The sequence below is a fragment of the Panthera tigris genome, chromosome A3, assembly GCF_018350195.1.
Source record: "Panthera tigris isolate Pti1 chromosome A3, P.tigris_Pti1_mat1.1, whole genome shotgun sequence".
Taxonomy (NCBI): Eukaryota; Metazoa; Chordata; class Mammalia; order Carnivora; family Felidae; genus Panthera; species Panthera tigris.
In genome coordinates, this window is record NC_056662.1 from 108,341,325 (window position 1) to 108,365,055 (window position 23,731).

Consider the following 23,731-nt stretch of genomic DNA (forward strand, 5'->3'; position numbering starts at 1 on the left):
GGGCCTACCTTAAACATCTTTACTCCTAATTTGAGTTGTTTTTGTTATTTGTTTTGAACTATGTATCTAAGCTTATCAGAAGTATTTCTGAAACAAAGGAATTTTTCCTATGGGGTACTTTGAGTAAAGGTTGTATGGGCTTTAAGTATGCAAAAGTATAGAGGTCTTGATATCTGTCAAAGGTACTCATGTATTATGTCCAAGATATACTTTTCCAGATAAATTATCTTACAAGTATTTTAATTTTCATATTATTTCACAATTTTTAATTAGAACCATTTGGCCCTGTGATTTTATTTAATTTAGTTTAATTTATGTTTTTTTAAGTGTTTGAGAGCGAGCGAGTGTGAGCAGGGAAGGGGCAGAGAGAGAGAGAGAGAGAATCCCAAGCAAACTTGGGGCTTGGCTTGATCCCACAAACTGTGAGATCACGCATGACCTGAGCCCAAATCAAGAGTTGACGCTTAACAACCAACTGAGCCACCCAGGCGCCCCTAGTCCTGTGATTTTAGTTAAAACATTTTATTATGGGGAAAATTTTAAACATATCCAAAGATAGAATAACATCATGAATCCCACTGGATGTGTCAACATTTTGCTGATCTTCTTTCATCTGTATTCCTCTCTGTGCTTTTAGTTTTTTGCTGCAATATTTTAAAGCAAATATGAAGCGTATTTTTCATCATAAACTTGAGTTTTTAAAAGATAAGAACTATGTTATTGTTAGTATTACCCACAATACTGTTATCATGCCAAACAATCATTTTTACTCTGAGTTAGCACCGCCTAGTAAAATAGCATGAGTTCAGATTTCCCTTTTGGTTTTGAAAAAGACTTTTTTTTTTCTTCTTACAATTGTTTGAATCAGGTCCAAGCAAGTCTTGTGGTTATTTTTAAAGTAGATATTTTTTAAAGAGAAAAATTAAGGCAGTGTGAAAAGCATTTTTAGTATAAGCTATTCTAAGAGAGCAGTGCTTTTTTGACAGCCATTCTCTCTGGAATTGAGTTGTGCTTATCTGTACAAGAAGATGTCACAATAGCTGGCATCTATTTTTTATGCTTTTTAAACATAGGAAATTTTCAAAATGAGAACAAGTGGGTGTGGCCTCACTTATATAGAAATCTAGATAGCAAAAATCTGAGATTTGAGAAGGTTCGGGTTTGTAGGAGACCACATCTCTAAGACAAAGCACCTCAGGTGGGATTTGGGATTGCTCTCGTAACTACTTGTGTAATGTTACCGTGTATCTTATCTTGCTGGACTTACTTACCTGCCTTGGCTCATCTATAAAATAAACAATGGGTGATTTCTTACACTTCTCCTCAGTTCTTTATTTTTTGTGTTTTATTTTACATTTATGCTTGACTTTAACAGGATTCTCAAAGTTGGATTGGTGGAAACAATGAACCGTTGACTGGCTTTACATGGCGAGGTGGTTGTGAAAGAGAAACAACAGGCATACAAGTCTGGAATGAAGTATTTGTGATTGACAGACCTAATGGAACAAAAGTAAAATTCTGTTTATATTTTTTACTGTTTTTTTTTCCTTCCATATTCTTTTTTGAACTGTTTTCTCATACTAAAGATCAAAACAACACAGAGCTATTAATGTCTGATAACTTTAACATAACATATATGGATTATGTCAAAATGTGTGAGATGTAGCATACTTTTCTTGACTTAATGGCTGATTTTGACATTATTTCATTTTATTTTCTTATATATTTTTTTATTTGTCTCTTTGGGTTTTGTTTGGTTTCGTTTCAAGTTTTTATTTAAATTCTAGTTAGTTAACATATAGTATAATACTGGTTTCAGGAGTAGAATTCAGTGATTCCTCACTTACATACAACACCCAGTGCTCATCACAAGTGCTCTCCTTTTTTTCCCTTAGTTTTAAGTTTATTTATTTGTTTTGAGAGAGAGAGAGAGAGAGAGAGAGAGTAGGGGAGGGGCAGAGAGAGAGAGAGTAGGGGAGGGGCAGAGAAAGAGAGAGAGAGAGAGAGAGAGAGAGAGAGGGAGGGAGGGAGAGAGAGAATCCCAAGCAGGCTCTGTCTGTCAGTGTGGAGCCTAATGTGGGGCTTAAACTCATGAACTGTAAGATCATGACCTGAGCTGAAACTGAGAATTGGATGCTTAACCAACTGAGCCACCCAGGTGCCCCAGCCCTCCTTTTTTTTTTTTAAATTTTATTTGGTTTTAGTTTGTTTTTATTTTTGTGAGAGAACATAAGCAGGGGAGGGGGAGAGAGGGAGGGGGACAGAAGATCCAAAGTGGGCTCTGTGCTAACAGTAGTGAGCCTAATGTCGGGCTCAAACTCATGAACCGGCTTATGACATGAGCCAAAGTTAGATGCTCAACTGACTGAGCCACCCAGGCACTCCAACAAGTGCCCTCAATACCCATCACCCATTTAGCCCATCCCCCTGCCCACCTCCCTTCCATCAACCCTCAGTTTGTTCTCTATGGTTAAGAATCTCTTATAGTTTGCCTCCCTCTCTTCTTCCCCCCTTCTTCTATGTTCCTTTCTTCTGTTTAAGTTCCACATATGAGTGAAATCATAAGTTAGTTGTCTTTCTCTTTTTTTGCTTAGCATAATACACTGTAGCTCCATCCACATCATTGCAAATGGCAAGATTTCATTCTTTTTGATGGCTGAGTAATATTCTAGTGTGTACACACATCTTTATTCATCAGTTGATGGATATTTGGGTTCTTTCTATAGTTCGGCTATTGCTGATAATACTGCTATAAACGACATTTATCATTTTAAATTTGGTTTTAATAGTCATTAATGATGAGTGTTTTACTTAGTATTTTAAACTTTTAAATTCCTAGGTGGCTGTGCTGCTAATGGATACCCAGGGTGCCTTTGATAGCCAGTCAACTATCAAAGACTGTGCAACGGTATTCGCTCTGAGCACCATGACTAGCTCGGTCCAGGTGAGACATGAAGTGCTGTGCTATGATTGGGTCAGATAGTCCTAATACCTTTGCTTTTTCTCAAAATGCCTTTTCATTGGAGAAAAAAAGATTAAAAAAATTTTTTTTAAATAAACATTAAAAAATGTTTTTGAGAGAGAGAGACAGAGTGTGAGCGGGGGAGGGGCAGGGAGAGAGGGAGGAGGACACAGTTTGAAGCAGGCTCCAGGCTCTGAGCTGTCTGCATAGAGCCCGATGTGGGACTCAAACTCACAAACCATAAGATCATTACCTGAGCCGAAGTCGGCTGCTTAATCAGGTGCGCCCCCCCCCCCCCCCCGAGAAAAAAGGGTTAAAGTCAGAGTTATTTACATTTCTCATTGGTCGTGTACATTTCACGCTTACTGTTCTGGCTCACAATGTGAAATTTCATACTTTGGTTATGTAGGAAGTAATAAACCAAGATCCAGGCCCTTTGGTTTTTCATCATAGCATCTATGCCTTTTTTTTTTTTTTAAAGGAAAAGCTATTGCATGTTATTTTTAATTGAATTCAGTCATGTGGTTCCCAGATACAGTAAGGTGTACAACATGTCTTTTATATTTTGGCTAACCAACTAAAAAAAAAAAAACCCAAGTAATTAAACTTAGTTTTTTTCTTAACATGTATGACAACTAGTACTTGATTATTTGAACTAATGGTGATAGAGGCATAAGAATTAATTCATATTTAACTTAGGAAATGTATGTGATGTTTCTCTGATACACTAAGGACTTATAGGACCCGTTTAATTTAGAAAGGGGTAATAAAATCCCTTCTGGTTTTCACTTACTCTATATTCTAATTGTGTTTGGTATTGTATCAAGTTCTTGCCTCTTCAAGCTAGGCCATCTCTTTTCTGTATAATTTAGACTGATGGACTGAATTAAACCACCACATGTCATTTTGTATCTCTTTATTGTCTCTTTGTGAGATCATCTGTGGTCGATGCTTCTCTGACTGAAAAATGAATTATTGAGTAAGGTGGTTAGCCCTAGCTGGTGATGTATCCAGAAGTGTATATGCAAATATTAGAAATATGTGCTCTTTCTGAGATAACAGAGGTTTCTTACTGATGGTAGATCATAAGTGATTCTGTCACAGTGTCTTGGAATTTTTGTAATGCTTTCTGGTTTTCTTTTCTGGTAATATTCAGAACATATGTCTGGTCTCTGTAAGTTCCCATTTCCTTCCTTCTTCAATTTGAAATAGCTGTCAGAATGGAAGGGAATTTGGGATGTTATTCTGATATAAAAAAGGAGTACTTTTCAGCTTGGCTTCTGTTTATTATAGGGCTGGGAGCTCTCTTACTACCAATTAAATGATACTTTGGGGGGAGCCCTTAGAGTATCTTTTCTCCATTTTGTTCTACTTTTTTTCTTTTTTTTCTTTTTTAATCCTGCGAGGTGGCACAACTGCCATTTCCTTGAGGCAGGCAGAAGCCAATCTTTGTGCCCCTCGAATTAGCTGGCTCTGTAGCTTACCTTAAAATATCATATAAGGGAATTCTCTGTTCTGAAGCTTGTACCTTGGTGTTCTCTTGTTTATATATTCAACCTGATGATAGTAGGAGGCCTGGTTTTGGATAACCACTTAGAGCCACTCAGCCACTTTCTTATCTGTAAAATGAAGATTTTATCCATCTTAGCTGTGATTGTTGTGTGGAGGTAGAAATAAGATCTAAATGAGATAATGCATAAGAAAGTGCTTTGTAAACAATAAATAACAAAGGTTAAAATTATTTTTATTATTGTTTTCTTCCTCTTTGAGACTACATTTCTTTTCCTTACATAAGTTATCTGGTTGATAAATAAATGACAAATCCTCTTGTCATTTATTCTTTCAACAAATGATTATTGAGCATCTATTAAGAGTCCATGTGCTAAGTACTAATGATCTAAGGTAAACAGATCCTCTTTTCTCTTTGCTGTTTGCAACCTGGCCTTGACAATGAAAGTATCTCAACCTGTTTTCTAAAAGCTAAGGCCCTATGGGTAAGAATAGGTTGGTCATGTTTTTAGATTGTAAGTTTGGCTCCAGTATAATCATCTCAGTCATTAATTACTTTTTAAGTACCATGTTTGGAGTTAGTCAGCTGAGAATGTCATTTTAGGTTTGCTGGCCTATTTTGGCTGTTTATATTCTTGACCTCTGAGTGATTCAGCTAGATTATCACTCATTTGCCCTTAGAACAAATTGTTCTGTCTTTGGAGTAACCCTGTTTTCTTAGACATAAGTTGTCTTTCAGCAGAGGTGACATCTGTGGACACCCGCTTTTCTCCTGTGATGACCTATGTCACTTTTTAACCTGACTCAGAAGGATTGGACCTTTTTTTCAAATACAGTCTTTTCTCCAGTTTCCCTTCCTTGACACTACTTATACCTTCAGCTCTGGGCTCTGTGCCTTGGAGAGCCTCCTAAAAAATTCTAGAAAGGGAAAGAGTGCCACCTACTGTTATTTGTTCAGCTACTACAGGCTGGTAAAATTTTCATTTTTTAAGTTGTTTAGACAAACGATTTACTTAAAGTAAAAAAAAAAAAAAAAAAAAGAGCCATATTAGAGTTTGTGGTAGTTGAGACACCCACCAAATAACTATGAACTACTTATGTAAGCTATAAACTATATATATAAACTATATGTAAATATAATATATAAATACGTGAATATATAAATGAATACATGAATATATAAATATATAAACAAATATAAACTACATATAAACTATAAAATACACTCACTCACTCACACTATGATTATACTAGGGAGGAAAATATCTTTATAGAATTATGCCCCTCATATTCATTGACTTAGAAAAATAATTGTGGGGGGCGTCTGGGTGGCTCAGTCAGTTGGGTGGCCAATTTTGGCTCAGGTCATGATCTCACGGTTCATGAGTTCGAGCCCCGCGTCAGGCTCTGTGCTGTCAGCATGGAGCCGACTTTGGATCCTCTGTCTACCTCTCCTCTCTGCACCTCCCCTGCTCATGCTCTCTCTCTCTCAAAAATAAAAAACATTAAAAAAAAAAAAAAAGAATTGTGAAAGCAATCTTCACTCTATTAAAAAAATGATTATGTTATAACATTAAAGAAACTGAAAAGGAGGAAAAAAAACCTTATTACGTGACATACTTTTAAAAATGTCTGCCACTTTCTAGGTCCCTTATGTGTGTATTCATGATTTTTACCTAATTTCCTACCGCTGCTTCCCCCTTAATGTTTATCCTGTTAGGAAAAAAGAGAAAATCCTTTTCATGTGCCACTGGTTAAGCTAATGGCTAAATGATTCATTTGTGCTAAGGTTATAAAATAACCTCCATTTCTGCAAGTAAAGTTAGAAACAGCTGGGTATTAAAAAAAAAAAAAAGAATAAAAAGATTATTTTGTTTTAACAGGTATATAATTTGTCTCAGAATATTCAAGAAGATGATCTTCAACACTTGCAAGTATGTATTTCTCAAAGAATGTGTGCCAAAGAATTGAAAATATAATTCGTGTTTAATCGTGACTTTCCATCTGGAAGCCCATTTTAGTATAAGAAGATTGAATATTATATGAGTTTAAATTGACGTATGACTTCTTAACTAGAAGAAATTTTAATGTATGCCCAGTCTGTTAGAAAATTAAGTGCTTAACTTTCAAATGATTTTAAAGGCTCTGATGTCTGATACAGAAAGGCTTTACAGATACCTTCTTTCAATCTCTTTGGGGGCGTTATTTTAAATAACTTGCTTTAATAGTTATTTACAGAGTACGGCAGACTTGCGATGGAAGAAATCTACCAGAAACCATTTCAGGTAAATAAGCATTTTATCCTTTGTAAAAACTTACCTATAAATAGCTATCAAGCCACCTGTCTTTTAAGTCTGAAGATACTTAAAAGGTAAGAGGATATTACAAAAAATTCATTTTTAGCAGCAGATTCAGTGGAGTTGAAACTAATGTCATTACCACCTGATCAGCAGTAGGCTCACAGAATAGGAAATAGAACTAATGAATATAGTTTGATCCTTAATACTTAGATTAAATGGTTAGTGTTTTCTCTTAGAGATTATTTAATTCCTAAACTTTAGACAGTCATGTAAATTTCTTTTATACATGGTAAACTATTACAGAATAATATTACTGGTTTTTTTTTTGGTTTTTGTTTTTTGTGGTATATTACAAGTTGAGGTTAGTCCTGTTATTCTTTATTTTGGTTTCATGTAGAAAAGTTCCAGAATTTATTAGACCTGTCCCCTCCCTCCACCTCTTCAATCTCCATATGTTTTTTATTCCTTTAAAATGTCAGGTACGGAGTATTAAGTCAGAAATTAACCTGGGTGGCGTTATTTGAGAAGCATATGTTATGCTTGCTTCTGTGGAGTCCTGTCATGACAGAGATTTAAAAAAACAAAAACAAAAACAAAGTTAATTTCAGATAGTTTCTTTTTTGAAGTAAGTGTAATTTATAAGTTGACGTTTAGTACTATTTAGTCGGTTGTGTTATAGGAGGTGGGAATGACTCCACCCTGTTTGCTCATCAGTCTCTGAAATTCTTTCTGTGTGACAGCATTGCTGGTGATTCTCAAGTGTTGGTGGGTTTACATTGATTCTGCCTCAGTCTTGTCTGGCTCAAGTGATCACTTTTATGAAATATCTGGGCAGCTTATGGCTTTTTTGTGTATATGGATACATATACTCCATTTGGCCTATATCAGTTTTTTTTGACCTGGGATAATTTTGCTAATGTCTGGAGACATTTCTGGTTGTCACAGTTTTTGAAGGGAGGTTAATGCTACTGGCATAGTGCGTGAAGGCCAGAAATGCTGTTCAGCATCCAGCCACGCACAACTAAGAACTGGTCCAAATACTTAGGGGCTGAGATTGAGAATCCTAAGCACATGTGAGTAAAAAATTTAGTCTAAAATTAGATTAGTTGGTCTTTTAGTTATACAACCTTGATTTAAAATTATGATCTGTATGCCCTGTTAGGCCTTTTGTTCATTTTTTAAGACCCTGTATTATTGCTTGTGGTGGCTCTTTCTTTACATACCATGAAGTTCTCAGATGGAGGCAGTTGCTTGGTATAGGGGCTGGGAGTGTTGTTGACTGAGGGAAGCCCTTGCTATCACTATGAGCAGTATTAACCATTTGGTTACTATAACTTTTGATAAGGAATTCTTAGGGGAGTGATTGTTAAATTGTTAAAGTAGTGATTTTCTTGTAAAATCTTGTAAGAAATGATTTCCACTGTTTTCTTTCTATAGACATTAATGTTTTTGATTCGAGATTGGAGTTATCCTTATGAACATTCATATGGTTTGGAAGGTGGAAAACAATTCCTTGAAAAGAGATTGCAGGTAAGCCCCCATTTCCCAGTGAGGAGAGCATAAGCACCCAGCCAGATGAAGGAGCGGGCTGTCTGGACTACTGCTTAGACTTCCAGTCTCTCAATGTCTTTGGCATAAATCGTGTGTCCCAGGTTAGCCCAGGTGGCTCCATACAGAATGGATGAAAAGTAAATTGGTCGTATTTCTGCCAAAGAGGCCAATGCCCTTGGATAGAAATTAAGGAACAAGTATTTCTCTTTAGAACCAACTGTAAATCAGTACTCAAAATATAAAAATTTGAAGGAGACTAACTTTTTGAATTTACTTAGATTGCATGTGTGTCTCTTTCTGGCCCAGCTGAGCTTCTGAACATTTGGGACAGCCTGGATAATATAGTATGCATATATTGAACACAGATGATGTGAGACCCTCTCTCCAAAGAGATGTCACTATCCTAGATTGACAGCATATAGAGCTAGAAGAGGGATCTTAAACATCATCTATTTAAAAATTTTTTTAAATTATTTTTTTTATTTTGAGAGAGTGTGCACAAGCTGGGGAGAGGGGGAGAGGGGGAGAAGGGAAGAGAGAGAGAATCTTAAGCAGGCTCCATGCTCATCACGGAGCCTGACATGGGGCTTGGTCCTACCACCCTGGGATCATGACCTGAGTTGAAATCAAGTCAGATGCTCAACTGACTGAGCCACCCAGGTGCCCTCACCCTTCTTTTTTTTAATATATAATATAACTGGAACCCAAAACAGTGACGTACCTTTAGTTGCTTAACTAATTGTTGATAACTGGGACTAGCACCCAAATATCCGGACTCCTGGCCCACGCAATATGCTACACCAAGGCCATTCCTAAAGAATAGCCTCACCAACATGATCCTTTCTTCCTAAAGTTACCCTCCCCTGGAAGTACTTGGGGAAAACCTCAGGTCAGATACTACTCACCTACTCACATACACAAAGAATACATGAAAATCCCATAAATTCATAAGTAGAAGGGTCATCTTTTTTTAGTTAATAAAATTTTATTTCCTTTTAGGATGATGCATTTAGTTTCTCAACCACATTCAAAAACTTGGAGTATAATATAATTTTCTTATCACTAAAATGAGATTAAGCCAATTCCTCATTTTTGGGCTTTTTAGAAGGCATTTCTAGACCCTGTTGTCAGAGATAATTTCAGCTGTCAGAGTTTTCTCTGGTTTGTTCAGAAGAAATTAACACAAAGCACATCAGGCATGTTAGCAACTCAGAATCATGTACTTCAAAGACAAGATTTTTTTTTTTTAAATCTCATTGACATGATACAGGAAACTGCTCAGATGATGATGAATTTATACAAACTGAACATAGGTGTGTAACAGCACCCATTTTCATCCACTAACCCCCAAGCCCTCTGGTACTGTCCTGACCTGACAGGTGCTGTGTGTACTTTTTATGAAAGGAATCACATACAACATGTATTCTTTTGTGTCTAGCTTCTTTTGCTTAATAGTATGTTTCTGAGATATTGTTGCATGTAGTTTCGTTCATTTATTCTCATTGCTATGCGGTATTCCATTACATGAATAGACAACAGTTTCTTCATTCTACTCTTGATGGAGATTTAGGTAGTTTCCAGGTTTTGTCAGTTATAAATGGTGCATTTTTTTTTTTTTTTAAACGGTGTTTGAGAAGAGTCTGAGTGAGTATATGAGTTATATTGGGATAAGTAGCTACTAAAAAAAATCGAAGTTTGAGGGGCTGGGTGGCTCGACTCTTGATTTCTGCTCAGGTCATGATCTTATGGTTTGATCCAGCCCTGTGTTTAGCTCTGCGCTGACAGTGCGGAGGCTGCTTGGGATTCTCATTCTCTCTCTTTCTCTCTTTCTCTCTCTCTTTCTCTCTCTCTTTCTCTCTCTCTCTCTCTCTGTCTGTCTCTCTGCCCTCCCCCCCCCCCCATTTGCATGCACTTGCTCTCTCAAAATAAACATTAAGAACAAACAAATAAATTAAATAAAAGTCTAAGTTTAGGATTTTCTTCCAGAAAATACATAGCAGTCTTTCTTCCCAAAACACTGATAACTAGCATCAATCATAAATAATCATGTGGAGTAAGTACTGAAATTCCAGTAAGTTTCAGAGGTTCTTTGGACTTTATTGGAGCTTTTTCACTTGAGCTGTTATCTTGCTCAAGGGCTAACCTTTTTATTAGCAAATTAGTACTTTGTTTTTTCTCTTTGCTGTTATAAATACTTTAAAGGCAAATCCTTCATTTATTTACTGGTTTGTACACCACAGCCACTACTTGTTAGTCTGGTGTTGGATATTCTGATTAGTTATTTGTGTATTTGTATTTTTTCATATTTAACATGGGAAAAAACATCTTTTCTAGTTTTAAGACAAAAGTGGGTGGGGTCTTACTAAAGGGGTCAGAAATGCATCTTCAGTAAAATTTTATATTGTCAAAAAATACCCATCTGGAGTAGCATCTGAGCTAAGTGTGCACACTTGTGAGTGTGTGTGTTTTCTTGAGAACTTTTTTTCCTTGTTTGTGCCTTTACGCTGTCTCCTTCTGCCCTCAGGTAAAACAAAATCAACATGAAGAGCTACAGAATGTAAGGAAGCACATTCACAATTGTTTCTCAAATCTTGGTTGCTTCCTTTTGCCACATCCTGGTCTTAAAGTTGCAACTAATCCTAGTTTTGATGGGAGATTGAAAGGTGGGAATTCCCATTCTTGCTAAAATCAGAATTTATTTTTTAGAGGCTGAGAGTTTTAAAAAAAAAATACATGGTTCCTTAAATTTTCTGTCTTCTACCGGAAGACATTTTGATGCATTGTTAATAAGGTGATATTAATGCTCTGTGTGGTCTGTCTAGCTTTCCATTGGGCTGTTGTAGACTTGTAGTGTATGGATTAGCGTATTTTATAATGTGGTCTGTTGTTCATCACCGGTGTCCTAAAAATCCCGAAGGCTGAGAACATTTCAGTATTTCATCTGTTTGTAGTCTGTAAAATGTTTTATCAATATATCGTATTCATGTAATCAGATTTAAGTCTCTGTTTTAGGGATGATGTAATTTTTTGAGTATGTCCTAGGATTTGAGCATGACGGCAAAAGGCTGGAGGAATAATGAAATTTTTACAGAATGGCTGGAAAACAAAATCTAGTATTAAAATTTAGTATAATTTCATGAATTGTTTGCCTTTTGAAAAGGATAGTTTAGTCAATACTAATGTGGAATTTATTGCGGTAGTCCACAATTTATTATTTGACCTGAAAGAATTACTGGGGCATGAGGGAAATGGAGCAGGGGCGGAGGGGGAGAGTATATTTTTTCCTAGGAGATACGATGTGTTTGGATAAGGTTTTTTAAATGAATGTACTCGAGGAATAGATCGTGTATACTGTCATTTCATGAAACAGAATGTTATTAGCTCTTACCAGTGGGGACTTCTTTACTCTGTCTTCTTTTGACTAACATGTTGGTTTATATTTCGTTTCCATTAGATATTGATGAAGACTTTAAGCGAGAGCTTCGAAATCTGGTTCCATTGCTGCTTGCCCCTGAGAATTTGGTAGAAAAAGAGATAAGTGGATCTAAAGTCACTTGTAGAGATCTTGTAGAATACTTTAAGGTAGGAAAACTGCTACACTAAATGACTTGGTCTCAGTTAGAAAAATAGCTGACTCAAAACTCATATGTATGTACAAGAAATTTCCTGTCTTTATTTTACAGCAAAAAAGTGAAATTTATAATTTTCCCTTCTTTGCATTGGCTGTACCAATTTTTAAGGATATCTAAAATGATAGCAGACAACTTATATGTTCTAGACGGTAGTTTTGTTTATGGGATTATCCTCCGTTTCCTCCAGCTCTGGTAGGGAGAGAGGAAGAGCCATTCACCATGTAATTAATTGTAATGCCACTCTCTCATTTGTGAGGGACAGTGGATATGCGGAGTGGCATTCTGCCTCTCGAGTTCTCATAAAAGAGCCTTCTCTCTGAGTTCTTGAGGACTTAATAGGAGCAGCTGAAAGTATCAAACTGGTTTCTGAATCCAATTACTTGTAGATTTTTTTTTCTCTCTCTGCTCTTCTTTAGTCTTGGTAGCTTGCTTGCCAGAGCAAGACCATTATCAGGGTTCTAGTTATTCATAGTAGTTACGGGTAGATGGAAGGGAAACTATAGTTAACTAAGAGTATATTTTTGGTCATTTATTGGACAGTTGGTCACTTTCATAGCATTTTTGGTTAGTTGTGAAGTAATTCAGTCAGTAGAAAGTTGAGATGAACAATTTCTATATGGACTTGTTAAAAACTGTCATCTTTCCTTCTTACTCTTAGAGCACAAATTAGGTAATTTTTTTCTTGAACTGAAATATCATTTAACTTGATTGAAGTGAAACATTGAGTAAAAATGTCTAACATTTAAAACAGTAACAGTAGGGGAGAATTATGGATTCCTTTTCATAAAGTGGGTGGCATTGTATATGTTACTTTTAAATATAACTTTTATGCACGTTGGAATTCTATTTAGAAACATCTCTCTAGGATATTATTTAACATATGTTTAAAAGTATGAATTATTTTTATATTTAATGGATTTTTTTTTTTCCTTTCGGAAATCTAGAGCCAAATTGTTTAACCTGCCAATGTAAAGAGTCTTTTATATTTTTAGGCTTACATTAAGATTTATCAAGGAGAGGAACTTCCACATCCAAAGTCCATGCTTCAGGTAGTGTGTGTGTTGTACGTATATTTATTTTTGAAGGTGAAGAGCCTTTGGTTTAGAGATAAACGCTAGAAGTGGGATTATGCTTCTTTGCACGCAAATGAATTTCAGATATTTAAGTCAATACGGGTCATGGGTCCTGAAGTTTTTCTATGATTGCAGACCTTGCACACATAGGCCATCAAAAATAAAGTTGCTAGAGAAGTGTAGAAAACTTCCTCTTGCAGGAGATAGCTTAATAAGGGCCTGTCTAAACCAAACTTCTTCTCTTCTCTGAGTCTGTGACATTGAATGTTTTTAGTAAGGCTTATTTCATCTTGGTATTAATGATTTAGAGCTGCTTCTAGTACATACAGGTTTTTTTTTTTTTTTCTTTTTTCTCTCTCTCTTTTTTAAAAGGTGTTCTTTGGGGACAATGTTATTTTAACCTAAGTTTATTTTTTTTAAAAGATAAAGCAGCTTAATTTAATAAATCAAGAATAATTAATATTCATGTCCGTCACTTCTTACTAAATTTTACTAATTTCATTGTGTTCATACTGTTAATTTTTCACCCAAATTTAGGTTTTATTTCTTTCAGATACATATCGAGTTTATGTTTTTTAAGATTTGCTATTTTGGACAATTTTTCAGTTTTATAGTGGATTGAATAGTATTTTCTTCTAAAACTCCTGTAGTAAGCAGTTTTGTGGATTTAAAAATCTCTTGTGTCATACTGATATGAGAGAGCAAGCATATGGGTAATTTTTAATTCTATACATCTGGAGACTTGACACTTCTTAGGGTATGTCTAATTCTCTACAATTTCCTGAGCATGTGTGGTATTTTTTCTTTTTTTTTTACAAACCCATTTTAACAAACCTGAGCAAAACAAAATTAGACAGGCAGTCCCATTAGAAGCCATTACTATATCCCTTCCATTGGAAAGGAAAACTGGAAGTTGATAATGTTTTCTCTGGTTCATTTTCAGACTTGTTCACTCTATAGACTTTATTGTGTTAGTCAGAATTTATAGAGCCGCTGGGTATTTTTTGCATAAAATTGGCACATCTTGTTTTATTTTTCTAGGCAACAGCTGAAGCTAATAATCTTGCTGCGGTAGCAGGAGCAAGAGAGATCTATTGCAAAAGTATGGAGCAGGTTTGTAAGCGACATTTACATTTGACACTAAAGTGAGACAGAGGATTTTTACAGTTAAATAATTGAAATAATTTGTGCTCCTTACGTACTGTCACAATACATCATTCACTGATTCCCCTTCATCATCTCTGCTGGAAATAACTAAGAAAATAATTCTCATGTTTAGAGTGCACAATATAGGTGGCAAGTTACTACGTAAATCGTACTAAAATAGTTTTGACGCATGATTCAGAGTGCTCTTATTAGCAGCTTCTGATGTAATATTAGTTTAAGGCCAATGACAACTTCTGTGCTAAACTTGTTAACTAGAACGTTAAAGGACCTTTTTTATGTGTTCTCTTTTACCTACTCTCTGCCCATAGTCTTGTGAAGTCGGGTACAGATTTTTTTTTTTTTTTTTGTCTTTACTGGTATTCGTCATACTTGGAGAATTTATTTTACCCGAGTCCATTAAACATACAAGAAATAGGTTATGATTACGTACGAGATATTATGAACAAGTTTAAAACTGAACCATGTAGATGGCTTGACTTTTTGAGACTGAAACCTGTGAACCGGGAATGTTTTTTAAGTGTGAATTGTTTCTAGCCAGTAATCTGTCTTGTACTCTTCTGTACAGGTATGTGGTGGGGACAAGCCTTACATTGCACCTTCAGATCTGGAACGAAAACACCTGGATCTCAAGGAAGTGGCGATTAAACAATTTCGTTCAGTAAAAAAAATGGGAGGAGATGAATTCTGCCATCGTTATCAGGACCAGCTTGAAGCTGAAATTGAAGAAACCTATGCAAACTTGATAAAGCACAATGATGGCAAAAACATCTTCTATGCTGCTCGTACCCCGGCCACACTGTTTGCAGTCATGTTTGCTATGTACATAATCTCAGGACTGACCGGCTTCATTGGCCTAAACTCTATAGCCGTCTTGTGTAACCTTGTCATGGGGTTAGCACTGACATCTCTTTGTACTTGGGCATATGTAAAATACTCTGGGGAGTTCAGAGAAATTGGAACAATGATTGATCAGATTGCTGAAACACTATGGGAACAGGTTGGTATCTATCTTTTGGTTTTTCAGTGACTAATCTCATCCCTGTGACATTTCCCTACCCTTCTCCTGCAGTATTCGCACACCTCCTTTTCCTTTATACGAGGAATGTCAAAAGGATGTTTTCTGTTTTGTTCGGTTACGGTTGTGTAATCTGAATATAAAGTATGAACTGAGTAATTTTTTTTTTCTTAAAGTCATAATTTTAGTGTGCTTTGATTGGCTTAAATCTGTAATATCTTTGGATAGATTCTTAGTCATAGGCCTGATAATACCAGACAATGGGCAGGGCCAGAGTCTCTACGGACTTTTTTCTTAGAGGAAAGAAAATATAATCAGTGTAAGAAAGAAATTTGGAAGTGCAGTGCTTTAAGAAAGCAAAAGAAGTGTCTTATTAACCCTGGCAAGAAGCAGTTCATGCCTATATTTGAGGGAAAATATTGATATTCAGGTCTTTGTTGCCTTCCGTGAAGATAGTGGTGATTTACTGATGGAACAACCTGATAGGGATTTCTTTTACCAAAGGAATTTTGTTTGCTGTCCGTACTATGGAAACCCTAATGAACAAAACAAAGCGCCACAGAGAACCAGCTTCTCTTAATCATAATCTTTGACTTCAACCAGAATTCAAATCATAATCTTTTACCTCAAACCAGAATTCAAAGTCGGGCCTGACAAGAATCTACTAAGGGAAGCCATGTTGAATGTCCACCTGTGTGCTGGAATTCCCCAGGTTCAGAAAATTCCGTTCAAGGATGTTGTCATTAAAATGATCATCGTGAAATACTTGAGCATCATGTCAAGGATCAGAATGAAAGCTGCAGTTAGTATTGATGGACAGCAGAATAGGCATTTTCAGATACCACTTCTGGGCATAAGAAGTATTGGGCTTATTTGGAGGTCTAGGACATGCAGGTCCGTGTTGGTTTTGCCTTTAAATTTAAAGACGGAAGAAGTAAATCATTTTTTGATGAAGGTTGATTGGGCATTGACTTTTCTTGTAACAGTGTCATTATTTTATGAAGTGACCCGCCATATTAGTTTGGATTTTGTGTTTATTCTTTAGAGAAATTTGGATCTGATTTGGAAGCTCGTGTTTGGATATTTGTTAAATTTAACCCTTCATTTAAAAAAAAAAACTTCACTCTTGATATTCCTTTGATATCTTCTAATAGAGGACGGATTAAAAGCTATTGCAGCCTCGCTTTTTAAAAAAAATTCTCTACTTTAAAATTGCGGACCATCACTAATTTTCTGCAGCATGAATTTTAATCATTGTGCGATGTCTCCATTTGAAAACCAGTCATCCTCCTATATCATGCTCCGGTAGCACTGATTCTAGGACTTTAGAGGTGCCATTATTACAAAACAATTAAGTGGAAGAGTCTGAAGTGTGTAAAATTACCAGCGTAGTTGAGGTAGGTTGATCACTAGTCAGAGAAGATATGTGCTGTGTCAACAAACCTTGCCTAAATCTTCTTGCATTTCTCTTTTCTTTTGCTTCAGAGGAGTCCCAGGAAGGTGAGAAACTCACAGTCGCAGATTCTTGTAGTCTTAAACGCTTTAACTTCAAGGCGCTCTGAGTCATTGTCCTAACGAGTCACTCCATGTTTTAGGTGTTTTCCAAACTGTTTGAAGTTACTAGACGTCGAATGGTCCGTCGTGCTCTTTCATCAGCACAGCGACAGAGACTGTCATCCAACAATAACAAGAAGAAAAATTAGACAGTATTTTTAACTTTTTTCTCTATCTGAAGTTGTTCACCCTTAAACATGTAGGACAATAAGCAGGACCGTCTGGGCCGGTCTGCATAAATGCTGTATACTTACCAGATTTGATGCTGCATAGAGGGTATGGAATCGCACGTCCATCTCATAGGAATTGTAAATGGTTTGAGTAGGAGGAAAGTAATTTTTGTTGCATTATAAGATGTCTAACTGCATTATTTGTAGCCTCATAGCTTTTTTGGGGAGAAGCATCTTTTTTATTTCCCACATTCCTGGTTATTTTCTTCATTGCTTTGGATTGAATTTTTATATCTATTTTTCTATGTACCTCTTTTTTTACCTCATGTTTTTATTTGTTTTGCACATCTCTCATACCACAGGTATTGAAGCCCCTGGGTGATAATTTGATGGAGGAAAACATAAGGCAGTCTGTCACAAACTCTATCAAAGCAGGCCTGACTGACCAGGTGTCTCATCATGCCAGATTAAAGACAGACTGACAGTTCATCTCCTCATGGACTCCACTCTCCCTTTTTTTCATGCTTGCTGTACAATGAGAACTCAAATAAAAATAAACCAAAGTTTACAATCAACTGTAGAAGTAGTTTAGTATAACTGGCTTCACAGATGGCTGCCACAGAGTGTGAAAATTGTTTGTTGGTTTTAAGCATTCTGTTCTTGGCTCCTAAGACATGGAGATTGGCTGAGGAGCATTAGTTTATCATGCACATTTGTGCCATGTTTCTTTCTTTCTTTCTTTCTTCCTTTCTTTTTTTTTTTTTTTTTCCTTTTTACTTAATCTAATGTTAATGAAATTTGTCTTATGTAAAAGGATATTTCAGGGAAATCTTTTAAGAAATCTATTTAGAGTCTCTTTAACACCAGTGTCCCATTGAAATTTTAATTTCTAGTGAAGTTATGAATCACTGTATCAAGAATCAGATCGGAATGACAATGAAGCCTTTATTGAGCCACTACATTAAAAGTATATATTGCTTTACTGCCTTCAATACCAGTATTACATAAATGCATGTGTCAGAAGTCTCACAGAAATTACATGACAACTCTTGTAGCTAAGAAAGTGATTCTGAGGTGTACATTTGTCTTGCCTTTTTAAATTTATAAACCTGCCCTAAAAGGAGATGCATATCTGGGAAACTGAACTGTCTTTATTCAGTTTAGCCTTCGTGTACATAAAATATGCCATTAATTTTATTGGGGGAGAAATTCCATCCAAAAATGTTGCCTACAGCTATGAGTTCAGAGTGTCTGTACAGTGTGTAGCTTTTATTTTCTAAAACCACAGATAGGGCATGTATATGAATTATAAATATATAAATACGATTTTGTATTAAAAGTTTTGTAGTTTATGGCAAAATCTGGTTCTGTGGTAGGCTAAGTGCAGTCCCTGTGAAGGAATGTTTGTGGCTCATGTCAGTGTGTGAATGCATAGACAATTTGAAGTTTTTGATATATTTGTGATATTTATCTTCCTTGAGCACTGCAGTCTCCCCCCCCCCCCCATCCCCCCAAGGGAATTCAATGGGAATGTTTATCGTGACTTTGTCCTCTGTTGCATTTTAAAGTTATTTCCTGTAATTTATTTTCAGTACATAATTAAAAATTTGTTGTATATATAAAATGAAACTTGTGATTCTTTTTTAAGGAATCCTTCAAGTATGTATTCCATTACATAAACCGTATTTGTTTATACTGAAAAGAGCATGAGCAGGAAACACCCAAGTGAGAGCTCTAAGGTATTGTACCCAAAGCTAAGCTTGTAAAACTCACTTTTGTCTGTCTCTGTTAGGGAAAACTGAACTGTGATTAGCCTAGGTGTAGCTGGGGATTTGTTCATTTCTTTTCTCCCTCTTTCTCTCTCTCTCTCCCTTTCTCTTTTTTTCCTTCCTTCCTTCCTTCCTTCCTTCCTTCCTTCCTTCCTTCCTCCCTTCCCTTCCCTTCCCTTCCCTTCCCTTCCCTTCCCTTCCCTTCCCTTCCCTTCCCTTCCCTTCCCTTCCCTTCCTTCCCTTCTTTCTTTCTTTCTTTCTTTCTTTCTTTCTCTTTCTTTCTTTCTTTTTCTTTCTTTCTTTCTTTCTTTCTTTCTTTCTTTCTTTCTTTCTTTCTTTCTTTCTTTCTCTCTTTCCTTCCTTCCTTCCTTCCTTCCTTCCTTCCTTCCTTCCTTCCTTCCTTTCTTTTCTTTCTTGTTACATGTAAGGCTAACATTTTTGCCATTCTTTTGTAGCCTTCTTTATAAACACCTATTAAAGTACCTATTTTGGTTGTTAAGTGAAGAAAATTCAGATGTTGAGTTGCATGCCTGAAAGCTCTAAATTTACTTTGGTTGATATATCTCCCCCCACCGCCCCTTTTCAAATCCTGATTTTATATGGCTTGTATTTGTTTCCATCTGTATTAAATTGCTACTGACTCATCTGTTCTTCTTAAAACATAATGAATCCACCTGAAAAGTCTTTTTATTTCTTCTAACATCCTGTTTTATGAATGCTGTGGACTGTTTTTATGAATGAAAAAAAATAAAAGGTTTGTTGTATAATAGCAATTCTTCTGAAATTAAAGGCACACAAATTCACTTAAACAAAACAAAACAAAACAAAAAGAGTTGTGAAATCTACACCATGGATTTGTTAGTTTTTCTTGTTGGAGAATGTGTTTTCCACAAAGAAGATACAATTCTATAAAGGATTCCAAGAAAAAACACTTCGGTGTCAGCTGGAAGACTGTGAAAATCACTATTAAGGAGCAATAAAAGGGATTAAAGACAAATACAAAGCTATTGGCTGAAATAACTTGGGTGTTAGTATGTTTTCTGTGGTACAATTTTGTAGTAACCCACGTAATAAGGTAGGTTTTTAAAAAATACTTAATGACAAGTGATTTCCTGGTTAAGACCCAAGTAATTTTGTGGAACGGACGGTCGTTTACAACCTACCGAGTCTGCCTTACACATTTCTCCTGAAGATAGCTAGCCGGTCGGTCATCCTCACTTGCCTGAACATACTCTATCTGTGAACTTGAATAGCAGTGTTTCGCTGGTGAGCGTTGTGTTTTCAGCAAACTCCGACCTGGACTCGCTTTAGTTGTTTTATTTCCGGAATGGGACAGACCAGGGGCTTCATCTTGCTGGAGATGGGAGTGCTGTTGGTGTCAGTTACGTTGTTTCATTATTATGGGATCAAAAAAGAAAAGGTTTGTCCTTAACTTGGTTAAAAACCTGTTAAAAATATATACCGTCCAGGGTCAGAAAACACGGCGGTGCTGCTGTTAGTGGTGCCCTGTATAGATATTCGAAATGGCCCTTCACAAAGTTTTTTAAAGCACTTGTGGGAACTGGCTCTTTGATCGGCCGTGTATCTGCTAACGGGGGTTGCTTGTGTCTGATCTCCACGCTATTAGGCTTCATTCGTGGTCTGAATTCCCAAACTTTGATCAGAATCAACCTGTGCGCCTAAGTGTTTTACCATTCCCATCACAGTTGCGGGATGATGATAAAAATCAGCCTAGACAGCTGTCAGCTGTGCGGCTGGCAGCCGGCGCTTACCAGTCTCGCAGGGTTTGCTAACCAAATGGCTGGCTGTCTTGGATTCATTCAGTCTGGAGCCTCTGTCACAGAACTTTGGGGAGCCTTCCAGTGGGCTCCTGGGCAAACAAAGCTAAAGTAGAGCTGAACCAAGCAGGAGAGAGAATTGCTACTTTCTCCACCCAAGTCTTAGATCCTAGGGATTTATCCCCTTTCAAGTTTGGGGTTTTTGCCGGAGTTTAGGTTGAGGAACTGATCTACCCTTGACATCCTTCAGTGCAACTGAACAAGTCCTGTATGTTCTTTTAGATTTGTGACTTTGTGGCTTCTTTGGAGCCAAAGCTAGCAGTTGGCCAGGTCAAAAGTGCCCAAAGATAAATGCAAGCAGGTTAAGAAGAGGGGGTCACAGCCTTTGTATAACCCAGTGAAGCACTTCCACGTATGTTCGCACTTTTCATCCAACAGTCCTGTGAGGAAGCTAGGAAACCACGTTATCACAAAAGCATCTGGGGGCACCTCAGGCTTGCAAACGGATGCTAGCACACGCCTCCAGGGTTTCAATCCTTCAGAAGTTTCAGACCCAGAGAGTAATGTTCCTAACTCAAGAAGAAAGCTCTGTCTTGGTGGCATTCTGTGAAGTACCAAAAGGTGGAGAAAACATGATTTTATTCTATTGAAACAAGGTGGAAATCACCTATAATATTACTCTTAAAAGACACGAAGCAAGAAGTGAAATTTTCCTGTTCTTCTGATTGTGCACCTCAAAGGTAACTTCCTGGGTGTGCTATTGAAATCATCCCCATGCTTATCGACACATCTGTAGGTGCATAAAGTATACTCTTGATTTTTATTTTACACAAAAATAGAATGACCCCGTATATGGTTTTCTGCGCCCTTAGAACACATTTTCCTAAGCCACTAAGTAATTCTTTAGTGCTCACATGATTGCTTTGACTCTTCTGAGGGTCGAAGGGGTTTTGAGGAGAGAACATCAGACCTTGGATTGCTGCTGTGGCTTTCTTATTTTTTACGCGTTCTCCCCACCACAGGATTGGTGAGAGAACCCAATAAGAACATGTGAAGGGTGTCTGGGAAGCACATACAGGAATAGAAAATGTGCACTCTCAATTTTTCTTGTTCTAAGGCTCCACGTGCTGCCTTCGTTTGGCCAGGAGTCAGATAAACTACTTCCTGAAGCTTGGCCATCACTAACTTTTTTTTTGGGGGGGGGGGGGAAAGGGCTCATTTGGGCCTTCGTGTATACTTCCCAGTCACAAAACATGAAGACTACCAAAAAAACTTGGAAGAATACTTGCCTTTCAATTCCAGGAAGAGGAGCTAGATCTTGGAGTTAAAACTTTGACCCCAGCACCCCTGCTTTCCACTTGTGAATTTGGGTAAGCGCTTTGGAACAGCCTCGCCTCGGCTGCTTTGTCTATAAAATGGAGAGAATGCCTATCCCTCAGGGTTGCTCTCAGGATGGGGTGAGAACCTATTTTGAATCCTTTTTATGGGGATGATGTTCGAGAAAAATGCATCTATCTTCCCAATCCTACCTACTTTTAATTTTATACCTTCTGCTTCCTGAAGAGACAAACAGGATAAATCTTGGAAGGTGATGGTCATTGCTATCTTGTCTATAAAAAAATGCAGTGTCAGTAAGTCCCCAACTAGTTTAAGCTCCTTGGAAAGAATAAATCGATACTTTATGCATTCTTTAATCTTTCACATTATCCACTATTCTTGTGCATGGCAAATGCACGGAATATTTTATTTAAAAAAAATTTTTTTTTTAAATATTTATTTATTTTTGAGACAGAGAGAGACAGAGCATGAACGGGGGAGGGTAAGAGAGAGAGGGAGACACAGAATCTGAAATAGGCTCCAGGCTCTGAGCGGTCAGCACAGAGCCCGACACGGGGCTCGAACTCACATACCGCGAGATCCTGACCTGAGCCGAAGTCGGACACTTAACCGACTGAGCCACCCAGGCGCCCCTTGCACGGAATATTTTAACATGCGTTGGACTGGTCCACTTCATCCCCTCCGCTCACCTCCCATACTTGTACCATCTACTGTAAATGAACCAGGTTGTCGTTTGGCAACTGTGGACTCCTAAATATCCATGTGTTTTCTCCTCTTGGCTTCAAAATGCTAAGGAACATGATTATTAACTAAAAAATACCTGGTAAAATAATTTTGGCGTAGGGTGAGTGTGGTCTACCCTTAACAGATCTGGATTATCTTTAGAACTTTAGTTATACTGATTTGATCTGATGCATCTTAAGTATCTGCTCTTTTAAGTTGTTCCAAAATTTGGTTCACAAGCCTGTGCAGTAAGGAGTTAAGAGTTGTTCTTACATTTATCGTGTCTCTCTAAGAATGTTGATGTTGCTTAGAACGCTTAGGATTCCTGGGAGGACTGAAGCCCTTACAAGAGGCTAAACAGCAACAACAAAACCCAAAACCAAAAAATCAACCAACCAAATGAAAAATCCAAAAACCCCCAAACTAATACATTTAACATCTAAATACCGCCAGTGCTGGGGTAATGACTTTGGGGTGGGTCCTCTTTACCTTCATGGCAGGGGTGGGGCAGAGAGAGGGAACGAAAGAATCCCGAGTAGGCCCACACCCAGTTCAGAGCCGAAATAGGGCTCCATCTCAAGACCGTGGGGCTCGATCTCAGGAGTTGAGATCCTGACCTGGGCCAAAATCAAGAGTCGGATGCCCGACTGACAGTCACCCTGGCGCCGCATCCTTCGTTTTGATAGAGGAGTCCTCTTGAGTCTCAAAGACGTTGTCTGTGTTTACCAAGGGGGTGCGCTCCGGGATCGGAAGCCGGGCCTGGCTTTAGAGTCCAGAGAGCCAAGTACTTGCCTACCTTATCACAACGAGAAGCACGCATCGTCCTCCACGGGCAGAGGAAGGAAGTGGAAAAAAGATCAACAAGGAGGAACACAGCCGGGCTCCAGTGCAGGTGAGGCGGGTGTGGGAACGGTGGATGTGGCCCCGGGAGAGAACTGTAAACACAGACGGTCAACATTGCCGAGGGCCCACGTGGGCGGACTTGGCGGTTAGATGTTGAGGATACCCGAACCACTCTTCCAGACTTGGAAGACATCAGTTAAGCGGCAGTTTTAATAGCCTTAAGGTAGTTTCTCAAAGTATGGTTTTATTTATTTTCTTAATCAGAATTGCCTGGAGTGCCTGTTTCGCGTATGCACCCCTGACCCCCCTCACACAGTGGGTAATGAATTTAAATCTGTATTTCTAAT

General features: G+C 37.5%; 1 protein-coding gene and 1 long non-coding RNA gene across 6 annotated transcripts in view; one reads left to right on the forward strand and one right to left on the reverse strand.

The window, feature by feature from the left end:
• ATL2 (atlastin GTPase 2) overlaps positions 1–17,771 on the forward strand; it is a 56,867-nt gene extending 39,096 nt beyond the window's left edge. For 3 of the 4 annotated variants that reach the window (XM_042982136.1, XM_042982138.1, XM_042982137.1), the window contains 11 exons: positions 1,376–1,510; positions 2,840–2,944; positions 6,355–6,405; positions 6,700–6,756; positions 8,209–8,301; positions 10,847–10,985; positions 11,777–11,904; positions 12,947–13,003; positions 14,069–14,140; positions 14,760–15,191; positions 17,296–17,771. In XM_042982136.1, the coding sequence (XP_042838070.1) occupies positions 1,376–1,510; positions 2,840–2,944; positions 6,355–6,405; positions 6,700–6,756; positions 8,209–8,301; positions 10,847–10,985; positions 11,777–11,904; positions 12,947–13,003; positions 14,069–14,140; positions 14,760–15,191; positions 17,296–17,415 (1,389 nt within the window). In that variant the 3' untranslated portion in view covers positions 17,416–17,771. Of the gene's footprint in view, positions 1–1,375; positions 1,511–2,839; positions 2,945–6,354; positions 6,406–6,699; positions 6,757–8,208; positions 8,302–10,846; positions 10,986–11,776; positions 11,905–12,946; positions 13,004–14,068; positions 14,141–14,759; positions 15,192–16,694; positions 16,710–16,804 lie in introns of all 4 variants that reach the window. The other variant, XM_042982139.1, reaches the window with a different exon arrangement.
• Positions 1,418–23,369, reverse strand: LOC122237400. Of its 2 annotated transcripts, XR_006215924.1 has the most exons (5): positions 23,338–23,369; positions 16,653–16,879; positions 11,711–11,833; positions 4,447–4,581; positions 1,418–1,496 (listed from the first exon to the last, which is right to left on the reverse strand). It is a non-coding gene; the product is annotated as an uncharacterized LOC122237400 (long non-coding RNA). The 2 variants fall into 2 exon arrangements; XR_006215923.1 differs by lacking the exon at positions 16,653–16,879 and having other exon boundaries at positions 23,338–23,368.
• Between the last annotated feature and the right edge of the window lie 362 nt (positions 23,370–23,731).